The sequence below is a fragment of the Tachypleus tridentatus genome, chromosome 8 (assembly GCF_004210375.1).
Source record: "Tachypleus tridentatus isolate NWPU-2018 chromosome 8, ASM421037v1, whole genome shotgun sequence".
NCBI lineage: Eukaryota > Metazoa > Arthropoda > Merostomata > Xiphosura > Limulidae > Tachypleus > Tachypleus tridentatus.
This window is the reverse complement of record NC_134832.1, coordinates 115,635,122-115,654,373: the sequence shown is the minus strand read 5'-3', so window position 1 is coordinate 115,654,373 and position 19,252 is coordinate 115,635,122. Positions and strand designations below refer to the sequence as shown.

The following is a 19,252-nucleotide window of genomic DNA, read 5'->3' as shown; positions in this document are numbered from 1 at the left end:
GTCTTTAATTTACGAGTGTAAGACTGCAGGGAAGGCAACTAGGCATTACCACCCACCGCCAATTCTTGAGGTACTCTTTTATAAACGAATATTGACTGTCACATTAGAACGTCCCAAAGATTGAAAGGGTGGGCATGTTTGATGAGACGGGGATTCGAACCCGCGACCCAGCAAATGCTCCAATGCAGCTTTGCTCTAAAAACAAACATTAAACTAAATGCAACAAGACCGAGCTCGGCATAGCCAGGGGGTTAAGGCACTCGACTCGTAATCCGAGGGTCACGGGTTCAAATCCACGTCACACCAAACATGCTCGCCCTTTCAGCCGTGGGGGCGTTATAATGTGACGATCAATCCCACTATTCGTTGGTAAATGAGTAGTCTAAGAGTTGGCGGTGGGTGGTGATGACTAGCTGCTTTCTCTCTTGTCTTACACTACTAAATTAGGAACGGTTATCGCAGATAGCCCTCGTGTAGCTTTGAGCGAAATTCAAAACAAACCAAGCAACAAGACCAACGTTTTCAGCTTAAAGAAGGTCGTCGGAAACCAATAAGGTATTTGCTAACGTTCTGCATTGTCACTCTATTCAATAAAAAGTTCACCACAAAAAGCATCAAATAAACTACATTAGTTCACATTCTATATATTCACTGTATTTTATTCGTTTCCTTCAGAGTTTACGTTTATAACGGAATTAAAATGTTAATAAAAGAATTATTCTTGAAATTCATTTTAAATAAAATATTTTTGTGGTACTTCTGGGTCCGCTTTGATGAGAAAGAAAATAACGCCAAGTTATGCAGCATTTAAAATAATTTTATTTCTATATTTGTTTTTTAACAAAGCCACGTTGAGCCATCTGCTGTGTCCACCGCGAGCAGTTGGACATCTGATTTTGGCGTTGTAAGTCCGTAAACTTTTGCTATCGCACTAAAGGATTTTTTAAACTATAGTTAATCTCTGATGCAGCTCACAAAACAAAGCTAGATGTAACTTATTGTCACAGAAATACAAGCAGATATTAATGACAAAATTTAATCCACATTATACAGCTTTCCGATGGTTCAGCAATAATAAGGGTTAATAACGCTAAACTTCAGGATTTGATCCATGCATTTGGCACGGCACAGGTACTCTGCTGTGTAGGTTTATGTTCAAACAAAAACAAACAGATTACATGCTACGATTTTGTTTTGTTTGAAATAAAGCAAAAAGCCACACAATGGGTTATTTGTGCTCTGCCCACCATGGGTATCGAAAACCGGTTTCTAGCGTTGTAAGTCTGGAGGCATACCGCTGTGCTACTAGGGGCACGTACTACGGAAAACACAATAATTAGCCATAAGATCAAATTTCTTCGTAAATACTTTCAGATCAACGTTGAGCGATTAAACGAAATTTCGATTCTGTTATTAAAACAGGCATCGAAACCGACTTTATACTCTCACTTAATATCTACGTTTCGATTCAATTAGTACATAAAACTGAGCGTTGTTTGTGTATTCGCTCACAGGGAAGCTTCATAGCCACTGTTCTCGTTTTTATCTTATTCTGTCATCTACTGTGTTTACAGAAGAAGAAAAGAAACGTTCTCCTACTTCCTAGTGTTGCACTGTGTTCTAAAAAATAAACTACATGTATTACTTTTGTAAAATTTCGTTTGGTATTCTTGTTGGTTGTATTTACTTATCTTTACTTCAAACAATATCAGACGGTTATGTCACTTTTCTTTGGGTAAGAGTTGTTAGTGCTTGCACGTCAGGTCACTCAGGGATCTATCATTTCTGGAGAGCCCTAAAGCAATGTAACCACAGTGATACACTCTCCAGTTCGAAACATATCTTCCAGGATGCATTTCAAACGGCTTGATAAGTGTTGCTGTTTGGTAAAAACAATGTGGCAGTTCTTTCACAAACATATAAATAAAGCAAATATAGTTTCTAGTTAAATACATTTGTCTTTTAAACATCTTAACACGATAACGTTAAGTTGAAAATCGAATTCTTTCGCTGCGCAGTTTAGTTTCTTGAAACTAAATTCTAATCATTATGCTCCATTAATTTACAGTGTGCCCAATAAGTGTTTTCTGAAGTAAAATCGAGTAGAAAATCACAAATGTTTGTTGCTTTTTAGAAAGTTGCTATATTTTTTAAATTGACAAATGGTTTCTCACTAAAATACTACGAAAATGACCATTTTAATTCCTCATAATGTAGTCTGTATATATAAACTCGAATCTCTCTCTCTCTCTTTGGGCCTGTTCCTTATGCATAAGTCAGGAATGGCCAGGTGGTTAAGGCACTCGACTCGTAATCCCAGGGTCGCGGGTTCGAATCCCTGTCACATCACACATTCTCGCCCTTTCTGCCGTAGGGGCGTTATAATGTAACGGTCAATCATACTATTCATTGGTAAAAGAGTAGTCCAAGAGTTTTCGGTGAGTGGTGATAACTAGCAGTTTTCTCTCTAGTTTTACACCGCTAAATTAGGGACGGCTAGCGCAGATAGTCCTCGTGTAGCTTTGCGCGAAATTCAAAGCAAACCAAACTAAACCTTTATGCATGGTCATGAAACTGAATAACGGTAATCTGCAGCACAAAATCTTAAAATGAAGTTAATGACCGACATTTTATGCAAAGCATAGAATACTTAATGTGTTAAAACTATTGCAAATAAGCACAGAATAATGAATAACTGAAGAGAGGTGACTTAGAGTGAAATTAAAAATCTTAACTTTACTTTTCGTAATAATGGATTTTTAATGTAAATAACTATAATCTGCACGCTGATTATAATATTCAGCAAAGCCTGAATACTATAGCTAGCTGCAAAGTTAGATAACCTAAATTCCTCTTTCGCTAAGACATAGAACAAAAAGTATGTATTGAAAAAAGATTATGTCAAACTGTTTGCTACAATTAAAGAATATGAAGACAATTTGCATCATAATCTCTAACCTGGGACTTAGCTGGGACCATAACCATGTGAGGCCCAGCATAACCAGGTGGTTAAAGCACTCGACTCGTCGCTGGTTCGAATCTCCGTCACAACAAACATGCTCACTCTTTCAACCGTGAGGCGTTATAAAGTGACAGTCAATCCCACTATTCGTTGATAAAAGAATAGCTCAAGAGTTGGCGGTGGGTGATGATGACTAGCTACCTTCCCTCTAGTCTTTCACTGTTAAATTAAAGACAGCTAACGCAGATAGCCCTCGTGTAGCTTCACGCGAAATTCCAAACAAACCATAACCATGTATAACCGTACAGAGTAAGGGAGCATTAGAGTCATTTGTTCGAAATGACCAGGAAGTTTTCAGGGGACCAAGCGGTTCCATAAAAGCTCTTTTGACAAAATAAAATGACGAACTTCAACACTTCTGAAACAAGAAAAGGAAAAGGCTGCGTATCAATCTACGTAGGAAGTTATGTCTGTAAGTAACAACAAAGTAGTTTGACTGATGACATCTTCTATTCTCGAGTACGGCAAGGGGGTTTGTTAATGAATACAGACATGTGTTTTTTACCTTTGGCAGGTATATTTTTTAAACTGTAGAAAAATGTAGGTAGCGTATGTTTCTAATATAGTTCGCCGGTGGGACAGCGGTAAATCTACGGATTTAAAACGCTAAAATTCGGTATCCGATTCCCCGTGGTGAACATAGCAGATAGCCAAGTTTCTAATTTAACTATCTGTTTATCTAGAGCAGCTGTATTTTTAATTTTAAGCATATTTGTTAAATTTTGAATAATGCGTTTAGAGAAACAAGTAAAATTATTCAAGTTTTACAGGGAAGAAACTTTGATTGCATATTTCCCCTTCTGTAAACATTCTTAGATCATGGCTGCTCAATTTAGGTGCTGAATTATGTATATCGTTACGTAGATTATAAACATATTTATGATGTTGGATAATTCGACCTTTATTATACTTGGCCCATGACCAGGTGGTTAAGGCACTCAACTCGTAATCTGAGGGGCGCGAGTTCGAATCCCCATCACACTAAACATGTTTTCCCCTTCAGCTATGGGGGGGGGCTTAATTATGTGATATTAAATCCACTATTCTCTAGTAAAAAAGTAATCCAAGAGTTGGCGGTGGGTGCCTTCCCTCTAGTCTTACACTGCAAAATTAGGGACGGCTAGCGCAGATAGCTCTCGTGTAGCTTTGCACGAAGTTAAAAAACAAACGAACAATCATGATAATTTAATAAGTTTGACATGGGTCCTAGCACTTTAATTAAAATAAGTACAGAACAACGTTTCGACCTTCTTAGGTCATCTTCAGGTTAACAAAGAGAGAGTCTTCAGTTGGTTATCATGAACTTTTTGTACCTACATGTTTTTTTTATCATCATGAATTATACAAGTGATAAATATACATAAAAACAAAAATGTTTGTAGCTGTACTGTTTACAGACCAATAGCAAATAAAACATTGATTCTGTGTCAAATTTATTGTTTCTATGTTTATAATCGAATAAGATACACTGCCACAAATAAATAAAAACACATTATAGATTCTAGACATACTACCACAAACCAATATAAACACATTACTAATTCAAAATACACAATCATGAATCAATATAAACACGTTACTGATTCAAAATACACTATCATGAATCAATATAAGCACGTTACAGATTCAAAATACACTTACAACATCAGATGGTCAGTTTTCTAAAGAAATTTGATATATGCCAGAAATGGCTGAAGAAGTCTCCATAAAAAAAAAAAAAAAAGGAACTGCTAACCATACAATGTGAGACAAAACTGCAGGACCGAATAATATAGAAGTTACGTTTGGAGTGTAGAAACGTATTCAAGCAAAACATTAATAGACTGAATATTTTTTTACATGTCAACTTGCTGAAACGTCACGAAAATAAGTTGGACTCAACAAAAGACAATTTAAGAGATAATACTACCTTAGGTGAGAGAAGAACGTGGACTTGTCACGTTAATCACGAAAATGTGTATTGGTTATGTATTGATAAGGCATTGCCTGTAGAAGCAAGTGATTGTGGGAAGATTCCTTGGGAGAAAATGAAAAAAAAGAATAAGCTAGTTTATGTCTAAATAGGAGGACCCATGGACATATGAAGAAAGCAATTGAAGACAGAGATAAATAATAATGAGAAATGTGCCTTGGGTCTGTCTAAGAACAAAATACTTGAAGACAATGAACACAAACGTTTTGTTTTTTCACTTTAATTTATGTGTGGTTTCCTTTGACGTGTTCGGGTTTAAGTGTATGTGCAGTGTGGTTTACGTTTGAAACAAGCCTTAACAACGAAAATGCGATAAGTTAAACACAACTCAATAGAAACTGCTTTGAAAAAGTTGATTGTTAACTTTGTAATATGACTATAATTTTCAATCTAATTAGTTCAAGACTACCCTCTAGTGTATCAGTTTACATTAGCGATGTTATGGGATTGGATGAACGTCTCAAACTGATAAACATAGAAAAAACACAAACATTTCTATACGTAGCCAGATTACCATAGAAAATATTAAACAGTGTGATCATATGCTTATTATTTTAGTAAAAATCAAATCGCTTATAGAACGTACCGTTCTCCTTATCTAAATGTTCTTGTTTAGTGAGCAGTATAAGACCAGGGCGCAAAGTCTATTTTAAGTGAAGTCTGCATATCCAAAAGGTGTTAGTCTCGATGTTTCCTGAAGCTTCAGAGCTTTCGTATTCTTCTGTCAGTTGAATCTTTAAATGTTTTATTCAGCCGTAGCAGCAAACATGCTCGCCCCTTCAGCCGTGTGGGCGTTATAATGTTACGGTCAATCCCACTATTCGTTGTTAAAAAAGTATTCCAAGAGTTGGCGGTAGGTGGTGATTATTAGCTACCTTCCCTTTAGTCTTATACAGCTAAATTAGGAATGGTTGGCGCAAATAGCCCTCGTGTAGCTTTGCGCGAAATTATTTTGACAATATGTCATTCTCCAGTCGAGTTGACTTGAAAATTCATGAAAACAATAATTTCTTCACGACAATAGTTTATTGCATTATTGATACATTTTGATGACATAAAGACAAAAAACGATAATAGGAGATGCAATGCACTTATTGATCAAATATTGATTAGTTATTTAACAATATTCTAAATAAAATGAAATTACTGTACGTGTAAAAAGTAACAAGTTAGTATTGAAGAAGTGTAGTCAATATTGAAAATTGTTTGTTTGTTTGTTTTTGAATTTCGCGCAAAGCTACACGAGGGCTATTTGCGCCAACCATTTCTAATTTAGCTGTATAAGACTGGAGGGAAGGTAGCTAGTCATCACCACCCACCGCCAAATCTTGGGCTACTCTTTTGCCAACGAATAGTGGGATTGATCATGACATAATAACCTCCCAACAGCGAAAAGGGGCGAGCATGCTTGGAAGGATGGAGTTCGAACCTACAACTCTCATATTACGAGTCGAGAGCCCTGCAAAGTTATTTTATTGGTGGGAGACTTTTGGAGCACACTGACTGCTAATTAGCAGCATATATAAAAACCAATTCAGAATCATTTTGACTAAAACAATCAAATAAACAACAAACTAACGTTTAACTCCATTTTGTTTTCAACTACTGAAAAAAGGAACTAACTTCTGGCTATCTGTGCTGTATCCACCACAGATATCTTACACATATTATAGGGTTAAAAGCTCTAAAGCTGATAGGTTAACTATCGGATAAAAGCTTTGTTTGACAAATAATAATTTTTGGTAACGTTTTTACGAAAATTATTGTTACATACATGTGTGTTTTATCTGTTTTCACAAAACTGGTAATATTCTATTTTAACTGTTGCGAATACAGGATGGGGCCACTGGGTTTCGAGCTCAAAGGACACTTCAAATTTAGACACTCATTAAAGATTTTTGCATTATTCAAGTTTCTTGACTTATTTTTGGTACCCTTGGCAAACCAGAAAATATTGGAGGTAACTTCATAAACATACACATACGATCTCTCAACCATGCAACTAACTGTACATCTCCTATGTATCTCGTATAATTTTATATCTTTTGGACAACAGATACCATCCAGTTTTGTATTCTGACCACAATTTATGTCATTTTTATAGAAGAGTTAACACACAAGATCACAAAATCACGATATTGAAAAATGGGAAGACAACTTGTGACAAGAATACAAGGACACAACAAGATTAATGAAAATGGAGAGATAGCCATGGTTAAACATACTACGTAAACTGGACACAAAAAAGACGGTGACAGAAATAGAATAATCTACTCAAACAATGTTTGGAAAACAAGAAAAATAACGGGCTCTTGTTGTATCAACAAAATAACATGTAAGTTAAACAAGGACTTTAGTGACCCTAAAAATGAGAAACTTATAGCTACCATTGGTTGAATTCACATTCAGTTGCTCCACCAATCAAAATCAAGAACGAACAACCAATTAAAGCACATTCACCTGAATAATATATATATATAAAGCCCACAGTACCTTGCACATGGGTCAGTTAGTATGTGAAATGTACAGGATTTGTAGAGTTGATGTTTATAAAGATATTATGAGCATATTGTAAGTTCTGTTTTTGTGTAAAGTTTATCACTATGCAACTGACGTTATGAAAAATTGTAATCTGTAAATGTGATGAAATAAACTCTGGGGCTGGCGTCATGTCTTCTCTAGAACTGGGAGCACTGACCTACTGATGCAGGTCTCTGCTGTCTGAATCTGCTGCTTGTAATTAGTTCATCGGTTGTCAGATTAAAAAGTCTAAAACACCTCATTTCAAACCAACATCATGAAGGCAACTGCTCCTCTGGTTTTCTTTGAGGCTTTTACTTGCATTTGAAGAACGAAAACCAACTGTCCGGAGAAACCACTGTTAACTGGTCAAAATTATCAAAAGCCTAAAAGATATGGAAAGAAGTTAAGGGCAGCCGGGCTGCTGACAGTGTTGAGATCACAATACAAATGTTAGATGCACATGACTGGGACTCTTCCACAGAGCAGATGTAAAGCCCATAGACACCATGCATACTTACCAAAAATCTGGAAGCTTAATGTTCATACCCCGTAATTCAAACTTTGTATGTTATCTTAAGTTTTATTCACTCTGGTACACTTTATGAATTCACGTTAAAATAACTTTTAATTTTGCTATTGCGGTGAAGAGGAACAGAAGTTTCTGAGTGTCCCTGGTTGTCTAATAGTCCCTTTATTAGATTGTAAACCCATAGTAACTGTCAAGTCGATATAATATGCACAAACCAATACATTAATTTTGTTTGTTCACACAGTGTAAATACCTAACCAAGTCATAGGGTACTTTGGTTAAACTTACTGAATAATTTTTGGATTAAAATATGAAAATCACATAACTTTATTAATTATATTATTTAATACATCATGAAATTTCCAAAATTTTACTCAGAGACTTCTCAACTAAGAAGCCAGTCCAAAGAGCAATCTACAAGTGATTAAAATGTGGTTCAAAACAAAATGTACATCATCATCAAATGAAATTATTGAAGGTTTTATACAGTTTTATCTGTTCTAATGTAAAATACAGATAATTTACAAAAAAAATATTTTTATATCACAATATTTAATCTAGTATCACATAAATAATTTATCACAAGATTACTGAAATCAAATTAATTTATATGTATATCTGAAGTGATGCAGTGCCTAACAAATGAGAGTTTTTCTCCTGGTATTATTCCACAATGGTTTTCCACAGAAGCAGATGAACGTGACCACTGGCTGTGCCACAGACAATATGAATGTTGTCCGCTGTTCTTAACAGCTCACGGCCAGAATAATGTACACAAACTGCACTGATAGGTACTGGCATGTGAAACTGTCCCAGCTGTAAAAGAAATTAGGTGAAAACATCAAGTGGATTTCCAGTCTATTCTTCATTTGGAAGTTTTCCATGTGAAAGCAAAATTCTCATCAACAAGAGAAAACTTTACAATTAGAGCAAATCATTTATAGTATTGTTTTCAAAGAAGAACATTTCTCATGAAAATGTAATGTGACTTTAAATTTACAATTTTCAATTTCAGTAGTGATAATGATAAATGACATGTTTAAACAATTGAATAATTTGTTCTTAGAGAATAAAAGTAAGGTTATTCAAGGTGTGCCATTAAGACAAACATATTATAAGAGTACAAAATAAACCAGACAATACCTGTTTCTGACTGAACAGATCCCACACCTTCAGTATTCCATCAAGTGAAGATGTAAATAAAAAAAATTCTGTACAGTAAATAGCTCTCACAGACTTTGTGTGCATCTGTAAAAATACAATGGAGATAACAGACTATACACAGTCAAATCATAAATTATGTTACGGCTGATAAACAAGTATAGGTGAACTGGGTCTTGAAGACAAGATTGTACTGATGATTTACAGAAATTAAAACTTTTTTACAAGTGATGTTAAACCGAAACATAGATTTCTCTCAAAAAAGCTGTTTACCACAATTGCTTTTGTTTCTCATGGAAACAAAATGTCAGTTATCTCTAAGAGGAAACCACACACAACAAAATGTATAGGAACAAAACATCAAAAGAGTTTGTTGTCTCCCAAAGACCAACCTGTACAAAAGTGTAATTACTTCTCAAACAACATCCAACAAAACAGTTGCTGCCATACATTCTTATAAACGTCTTTCAAAGCTAAAATAAACAGAATTTCTTTTCAATGTTTATGTCTTCTAATGATGTTGAAACAGATTATTTCCTCCACACGAGTCTAATTAGGATTTAAAGAAATCTCTCGGTGTTTGAGTATAAAATCAAAAGATAAACTAATATATTTAATAAAAACTATAATGTACCCTAACAACTGTAGTACCATCTTACTTGATTACTGTGACAAAACCTTGCACATCTCCGACAAACACAGCTCCATCAGCAATGGTCAAAAGTGCTGTTGGCCATACACCTACAGTAACTTGGCCTTCTGTTGAAGTTATCTGTGACACCAGTTTGCACAAAGGCTACCAGAAAAGTTGATTTTAAATTAAGGTAATAGAGTAATTATACAAAATCAAGTGAAAGTAACAGATACTGCAGTTAAAATGTAAATCTTATATAGCTTTTTCATACAGAACTAATACAATTAGGAAGGATGCTGTGTTTCCACATCAAAAGTAATGATACATACAAAACAAACTTAAATACTTTTACTTCAGTTAGAGAAATAAAGGTTAAAGATAAGTGCAACTAAAAACCAAAATTAGCTAAAAATTCTGAAAGACTGAAGAAATTTCTTTTAAAATTGGTTTATAATCAACCATATCAACACATTAATTATATATCATTCTACCTTCATTTTTAAACAACATATTTAGCTGACCAATATCTAGATGGTTTTACTTTACTCTGACTGAACATACATATTTTTAAAATAAATGTTTTGAAAACCTGTAATAGTTAAAATTGTGAATAATTGCTTTCTATAAAAATCTAAAAATTCTAATTTCATGGCCTTAAATTAATAAAGAAAAAAAACGTGTATTAATTAACAAAGGTTTTATTTTATAGTAAAGAAACCTGATTGGTTTCTAAACTGGAAATGTAATTAAAACACACACAAATACATACATTTTATATACTTGTGGATTAACCACAAAGCACTTAGTTACATCTATATGTATCACCATGGTTATTAAGCTTCATCATTCACACACAAAGAATCATAAAGATCTAGAGAATATTGATATTATACAGCAGTGAGGTTTGATCTTCAGTCTGCAATGGTTACATTTCAAGAAGTGTTCTACACATGTGCAGGGTTATGGTTATATTTCAAGAAGTGTTCTATACATGCACAGGGTAATGGTTCATTTTTTTCTCTATATAAGTTCTTTTCTTCAAAAACAAATAAAAAAAATGTGAATTTTATTAAATTGTCATGATGGCTGATTGTTTGTTTGTTTTTGAATTTCGTGCAAAGCTACACGAGGACTATCTGCGCTAGCTGTTCCTAATTTAGTAGTGTAAGATTAGTGGTATGGTAGGTTGTCATCACCACTCACTGTCAACTCTTGGGCTACTCTTTTACCAACAAATAGTGGGATTGATCATCACATTATAATGCCCCCACGGCTGAAAGGGTGAGCATGTTTGATGTGACAGGAATTCAAATTCGTAACCCTCAGATTATGACTCAAATGCCTTAACGCACCTGGCCATGATGGCTGAATAGAAGAATCAAACTCGTTGATAAATTGTGTCTCAAGACATCTGGTATGGGCACTAGCATTTTTAGTAAAAAAATAGAGAACAACGTTTCAATCTGAAGATGACCCACGAGGGCTGTTCAAAAAATACGCGGACTGTTTGAATTGCACGGCTCCAGTTGGTTTCAGGGGAATCCGCTTGGTGTCGCTAGGTTCGCACAGATCAGCTGATTACGACGCCATTTCCCGATTGCAGATATCTTCATTTGTGTATTAGCTACGCGGTTTTAAGTGAAGTGCGATTTTTTCGTTTGGCGGATTTCAGAATAAATGACCTGAAGGAGCAACGAATTGCTGTGAAATTTTGTGTCAAACTTGGAAAATCTGCGACTGAAACTTTTGCTATGCTTAACACGGCTTACGGTGATGTTGCTATGAAGCGTACGGCATGTTTCAAGTGGCATGAACGTTTTAAGGATGGTCGACAGTCCATTGAAGATGATGAGCGTCCTGGACGTCCTTCCACGTCAACTGACGACCCACACGTCGACAAAATCAATACCCTGGTGCGGGAAAATCAACGTCTGACTGTCAGGGAGCTTGCTGAAGAGTGTGGGATATCGGTTGGATCATGTTACGAGATTTTGACCGAAAAATTGAAGATGCACCGCGTTGCTGCGAAATTTGTGCCTCAGAACTCGTGAGTTTTTGGCCAAACACTTGATCACTGTTCTTCCCCAACCCCCCTACTCACCTGACCTTGCTCCTTGCGATTTTTTCTTGTTCCCCAAACTCAAAAGACCTTTGAAAGGAAAAAGATTTGAGACGATTCCCGAGATTAAGGCAAATGTGACGAAGGAGCTGGAGGACATTACAAAAGAAGCGTACCAGGACTGTTTCAACAAGTGGAAACACCGTTGGGATAAGTGTGTGCGTTGGGGAAGAAAGTACTTTGAAGGGGTTCCAGACCTGTAACTTCTAAATAAAGTACATTTTGTTTTATGACGTCAGTCCGCGTATTTTTTGAACAGACCTCGTATGAAAGTTGAAATGCTGTTCTCTGCTTCATTAGTAAAAGTGTTAATGCACATACCAGCCATCCTGAGATACATTTTTACTTCAAGTGGATTTCTTGTTATAACAAATCACTGATAAATTTTCGTCATATGAGGTGAACGAACAGTTGTAGCTACCTGTATTTTTTAGTATTTTGTGTTTTATATCTGAACAACAACTTACGTGACACTTGTTAAACAAGGTCATAGACCTTAAATATTCAGGAACAGCCATCCCTTATTAAAACTGCTAATCAGATGAAGGTTAACTAGCTGTTAGCACCTGCCACCTACATAGCTACTTTTAACCAAATCATAGGGCTGACTGTCATGGCTACAACATGTCTACAGAAGATGATTAATGGCATACTGTGACTCAAATCTTAATCCTCACAACCCACAGCTCAATGTGATAACTACAGAAGAAAATTAATGACATACAGTGACTCAAACCTTAGTTTTCACAACCCATAGCTCAGTGTGATATCTACAAGGTCATATGAACCAAAATACAAAAACATGGATCTAAAAACTGTCAAAAACTTTAAAGGATCCCGGATGTTACTAACAACTTTTCTTATTACTGCATTTAAATAAATATAATGAGTAGTGGTCAACCTTGAGCTCAGTTTAAAGTTATCACCTGTTGAACACTAAATCAAATCTGCAAGGCAAAGATGTTGAGCAACCATATCACTCAAAGATTATTTAAGTACGTTACTTCTATTGCAAGTCTTCTGTGAAAAGAACAGATGTCAAAACATATTTATTTTTTACAATATAACATTCTGTTAAATTTCTTTTTACCTGAGGATTACTGCAGATGTCATCACAGGATAATATGTCACCTTTCTCATCAGCAATGAACATACTTAGGGTGTCTCCTGGTATTAAACATGAAACCATGAGCCTGATAAAAAGAACACACACATATCACCATGTTTCTGCACAACTTAGCAACTTGTTTTAGAATTTTTCTGCCCAATCAAAAGCACATGTATTTATTATGAAATTATTACTCCTTAAAAAAGTAATTATTCATGTTTTGTATCAAACTTAATATTCCTTCTTTTTACATATATTTTATAAGACATAGCCTACAATTCTGCCCATTTATGACCTCCTACAGTTGAGTAGAGACCTGTGAGAAATATTTGTGAGGTTTAATACTTGCCCCAATAACCTTAGTTAGTGTAGTCAAATTAGTTGTTTGTTCTTGATTCTGTTTGGAAGAACGACTGAATGTGGGTTCAACCAATGGTAACCACAGGTTTCTAATTTCTAATGATCATTAGGCTTGGTGTGCTTAACTAATATAAGCTGCAAAATTTGAAAACAACACCATGAGCTTAGTGAAAACACTTCAATCCAAACGAAAATTGTAAGTTTTGCAACTATAAGGTCAGATCCTCTAAAGATGGAATTGAATGTTACTTAATAACGTCAACCCTCAATTAATTCACACTGTACAATAAAACTTTGTTCGTTTGGTGTGAAAGATAACAATAATAATATCAAACAAATTCAATATTGTAATTTTCAACAAGATATTAATTTGTATTTTGATGAAGTATTTTCACATAAACGGCAATAAAGAACAAGAAGGTATACCAGTTGTCCCTTAAATGGACTATTCTTAGACTTCTACAAGTTCTGTCTGTCAGATAGAGATCATCTTGTTGGGTGCCTATGGCAACACAATCTCCCTTTGATGCATAATTCATGGTGGTAACTTCACCCAATAACTTGTGCTGATTCTGAACTCTACAGTAAAATAAACACTGGTTTAATCTTCAAGTATAACACAGTCAAATAACAAAATAGTTGTTTATTCTGTGAAAATTATTAATACTTATTAGTAATTTTCAATTATTAATTTGTTCGTTGTTTTCGTGACAATAAATATATTATCTTCTTAATGTTTGACTTCTAACAATTTTTCAACTTACATCATAACTGATGGATAATGTACATGGTATATTTATAAATTTGATTGTGAAGTTGATAGTAAATGCCTATTAAAGAAACACTTGTACGAATATATCAGTGACTATGTAACCAACTTACACAGCTCAAGTGTAGAGGATAATCTTTTGAATGTCTTCTGCCTTTCGTCTTCAGATCAGCCTGTGCAAACTACCACAGGTATTATATATTATCAAGGTGGATGCACTTTAATTAGTTGTTTGTTCTTGATTCTGATTGGAAGAACGACTCAATGTGGGTTCAACCAATGGTAGCCATAAGTTTCTAATTTCTAACGAACGTTTATTGTGGTCATGCAAATAAATTCCTTTATTAATTTTATTTACCAAAACTGTTTGACTTGATGATTCTAGCTCTGTCTCAGTGTACTTTGCTTCCAGTTTATATAGTATATTCTACAATGGCTAATATCTACATTTTCATTAAACTTGTAGTGTCCTTATGTTCTTGTTCCCAATTGTCTTTCCATTTCTCCAATGTAGTTTTGTTACCTGTTAACGTTTGTTAAAGTTTGATGTTTTTCATATTTATTGTCGTGACCTTTAACTTTTTCTAATTTTACTGGCCAGCATCCAATGATTTATTCTTTATCAACTACTCTGACAAATTTCTTGTTTATTTGTTATTATGTAAAAAGGTTTGTCTTCAGAGTCTGATATAAATAAGACAACTGTGTAGAGGTAAAACAAAAACCTTTACTGCTGAAAAACTATCAAAATACTTACTTTAAAGAGAATACTGAATTAGGCTTGTTTGAGGTAGAAACTTCCTTTTTTAGAGAGATCAAAAATGATTCATTTCCTTCCTTTGTGTGCTGGCTAACTGTACACAGTATTTGCTTCCCCTCTGGGTGTACAAAACTGCTGTTGTTACATTTCCTTCTGTCCACTAACATTAGAATATTATTAGTTACAAATAAGATTTTGTTTTGTTTTTTAATTAAGCACAAAGCTACACAATGGGCTATCTGTGCTTTGCCCCCCACGGGTATCGCAACCTGGTTTTTAGCAATGTAAGTTCGCAGACATACCACTGAGCCACTGGGGGGCAACAAATAAGAAACTGAGCAATAATTAGTAAACTGGTATCACTCAAAGACATAAAGCAATAACCAGAGTGTTTTTAGATTTATAACAATTTACAGTATTTTTTAACTAATGGACCTTTAATAAAAGCATATTAAACGACCATTTCAGAAACATATTACATTCATAAGAGATACAAGCTTTATCAACTTTTGTTTAAAAAAAGAAAACAAATAAAACACAATTTTCATCTTTTGTGTCATCACAGATGTTGTACAGCACCTAATTAACACTTTTCACTCTAGAAATAATTGCAAATAGTAATCTATTAACTTCCTTGATAATTTTTACCATTAAGTAAATTTCATAACAATTTCAAGACACAAGGTTAAAAACTCATTTCACATTGATTTTTAATGCAAACTATTTAAGTCTTTATTTATATGAAATGATACAGCAAATGGACAACATCACATGTTCCTGCTGAAACTTATTTGTACAAAAATAATTTGTTCTGAAAAAACAATATTTTTGTTTATACTGGTGTACATATAAATAATTTAAACACTTCACCAACACAACTTTCCTGTAAATTTATATTAAAGAATTTTACACAAATCTATGAATTAAAAAAAAAAATGACTGAAAACTATAACACCTTTGAAGAGTTGACTATTTTCCTTCTTCCCAATCCAGAATAGTCAAATATTTGAATATTCACGTTTTTAGTCAATTTTGAAATTCTCTTTCATATGTGATCTTGTGCATTAACTCTTCTATAAAAATAACATAAATCCAGATCAGAATACCACACAGGGTTGCCCAAAAGTAATAGGACTCTATGACACACACACAAAAAAAATATACATTTTCTGAGAGCAACACCTATTCACAGTTTAAGCACAAACAAATATAAATAAAAAGAAATATATCAGTTAGAATCCATCTTTTTTCCTTATGAGAATTTCTTATGACAACTTTCCTGTACTGACTGAAAAACCACATAGTAAATGAGTACTATTACTTTTGGGCAATTCATATATTACATATACATGTGACAAAAAACTAAAAATTATAACAAGACCTATGTAAAGGTTAGTTAATGTTGAAGAAAACTACAAGATATTATGACATGATGAAATAGGTTTAAATTGTATGAAATATCAATATAATAATTTATCTATTTATGATCCACACTTCATAAACCATACAAGTCTTCTGTTTTCTTAGTGGCATTTTACAGATTCATTCTTTTACTTTCATACTGAGTGTATCATAATTATTTTTTGGATAAACTGAATCTGAACCAAACTTACCTCTTCATAGCCACAATAACTAATGGCAGATAAGCTACCGTTTATTCCCTTCCCCAAAATTATTTATTTTTGGTGGCATCACACAACTTACAAAGTGCCATGCAATGTCAAAATGAAATTCTATTACATGTCATTCCACCACAATTTTATATCAACCACGCTTGTCACAATTTGATGATTTAAAGATTCAAAATCATTTTAACATAATACACTCAATCCTTTATCAGCACATTAAATACCAAGCATGAACAGACTTGTAATACAAATTGCACATTCAGTATCACGTGTGAACATGCTTGTAATGTGAATCAACACAGTATGATATATGAACTGGTTTGTAACATACATCAACATATTAAGTATCATTCAAGAAAGAAACAGCTCTTATCATCCTTACATTATGTAAAAAATAACAAATCTAAAATACATTGATAAATAAACAGATATACATTTTTGTGTTTATGAAGCCAATGTAAATTTCCTGTTCAGGAATAGTTCTTCAGTTTACAGAAAAATACGTTTGTAATATGTACACAAATCTTAGCTAACGATTACAACTCAACTAACAATGGATCATTATGCACACAAATAAATCATACCTAAAAATCACAATTTGACTAACAATGGGTCATAATGTGCACAAGTGAATCAAACCTAACAGCCACAACTCAAGAAACAATGGGTCACAATACATACAAGTGAATCCTATCTTGAAACTGTAACTCAACTGATAATAATTTTGAAGATACATTTACACATGCAAGTTAAAACATACTTATGCATCCATGCACCCACATATATATTACTCTTTTGTAGCTAATACTTCTCTCATCCTGATGTAAGGTATAGAGAAAAACTAAATCTTCCTTTGAAATATTTACAAAAGTTTCTAAGTAAATACTTCAAGGGTTACTATTAAACAGAAGTAAAAACAGTTTAATGCCTTCAATACATTTGTCAATAAACCACAAAAATAAAATTAAACAAAGGATTTATTGGAGTGCAGAGATACCAGTAGGGGATATATCAACAATGGTGATAGTTCCCAATTCTTGGAAGGAGCCAATCAAAAAATGTCTTCAAGTTTTTTTTAAGTGCACAAGTTAATATGTATTTTCATTGACAGTATGTAAATTTGAAAAATTTAATACATTTTTTGAAACAGTATTTAAAAAGCATACATTTTTGAATTACACTGTTTTTCTAGAGCACTTTATCCAGTTAAAGGTATATTATAACTACATCTCAGACACACTTTTTTTTCTTTATACACAATGAATTTTGAAGAAAGGAAAATAAAGACTTCATGACTGCTTCTATTATACTGACTGGAAGACAAGATCCCAGCATGAGGTGCAGCTTACCAAAATTGTTAAATTTTAATGACTTAAAACATAAATTATTTCAATATTATCTGAATAAATTGTAAAAAGAGAATACATTCAAATAGGGAACCATAGATATATTTGGTACCAAGCCCACTAAAGAGTCTATCTCTTTAGTAACATGACTTGAAGTTTCAACCTGCAGATTATGAGCTGAGCACCCTAACCACCAGGACATGCCAGGCCTAGGAGGCTTGAGGATAAAATCTGAAAAGAAGGGTGAATTAAATCAATTTCCCCAAAGCAACATAATGGTACCAGAAATTGCTTATATGGCTTAGGCATCTTTCAAACAGTGACAAAGTATTTATAAGGAAAAGAATTGCATTACGTTATCCTTTAGTTTTTATTAATAAAGATTTAATCAGTGTTTCTCAAACTGAGCAGTTTCTAGATGGAAACAAGGACTGAATTAAAATGATCACATTAATTCTAAGCTTGTTAAGAAAACATTTGGAAGTTTAAAGAATGATAAAGCTCCTGGATACAGATAATGTTTCTTCAAGAGTTTTGAAAGAGATTAAGTCATGATCATGTGATCCATTTGCTTTAAATTTTTGTAAATCCTTGAATATAAGATTTCAAGTTGGCTAATGTCACTACCCTTTTCAATGGAGGTAACAGAAATTGTTCCAGTAATTATTAATTATGAGTCTATTAGTCGTATGTCAGTGGTGATAAAAGATGCTTTGAAAAGTCACTTACAACTTTTGTTGAATACTCAGCACCTTAAAAACTTGCCTTAATAACTTTTTAACACTATATGAAGAGGTTACTTTTTGTGTAGGTATGGGTAAGATGGCATATTTGGATTTTCAGAAAGTATTTGACAAAGTGCCACATAAAATTGTTGTTGAAAAATGTTATCTCAGTAGTTGTGGGGAATAAGTTGCCTCATTAGATAGAAAGCTGGCTAGACAGAGGAAAGCAAATAATTGTTATAAATACAGTTAGGTCAAACCAGACTAATGTCACAAGTAGGGAACGTCAAGGCTCAGTGTTAGCACATTTGTTTTTTTATTTACTTTAGTGACATAGATGAATAAATAATCTCTTGATATTTTAAATTTACTGACATTATTAAAGTTTTGGGTGTTGTTGACTGTGAGAAGGATGCTGTTGCTTTACAAAAAAGTTGGATTAGTTAGTGAGCTGGGCAAAGAAATTGCACCTTGTTTCTAATTCTAATAAATGCAATGTATTACATGTGGTGTATCACAAGCTGAAATTTAATTTAACATTAAGAGTATTACAGAAGAAAAAGATCTCAGTGTCTTCCTTATTGATCATTAATTTT

General features: G+C 33.7%; 1 protein-coding gene across 2 annotated transcripts in view; it reads right to left on the bottom strand.

Annotated features, from left to right (window-relative positions):
- Nucleotides 1-8,479: 8,479 nt before the first annotated feature.
- LOC143223260 (uncharacterized) overlaps nt 8,480-19,252 on the bottom strand; it is a 53,073-nt gene continuing 42,300 nt past the window's right edge. The window contains exons 1-6 of one of the 2 annotated variants that reach the window (XM_076450980.1): nt 15,913-17,039; nt 14,955-15,117; nt 13,855-14,007; nt 13,051-13,153; nt 9,190-9,294; nt 8,480-8,862 (exon numbers count right to left, since the gene is read on the bottom strand). In XM_076450980.1, the coding sequence (XP_076307095.1) occupies nt 8,710-8,862; nt 9,190-9,294; nt 13,051-13,153; nt 13,855-13,967 (474 nt within the window). In that variant the 5' untranslated portion in view covers nt 13,968-14,007; nt 14,955-15,117; nt 15,913-17,039 and the 3' untranslated portion in view covers nt 8,480-8,709. Of the gene's footprint in view, nt 8,863-9,189; nt 9,295-13,050; nt 13,154-13,854; nt 14,008-14,954; nt 15,118-15,912; nt 17,040-19,252 lie in introns of those variants that run through there. The other variant, XM_076450981.1, reaches the window with a different exon arrangement.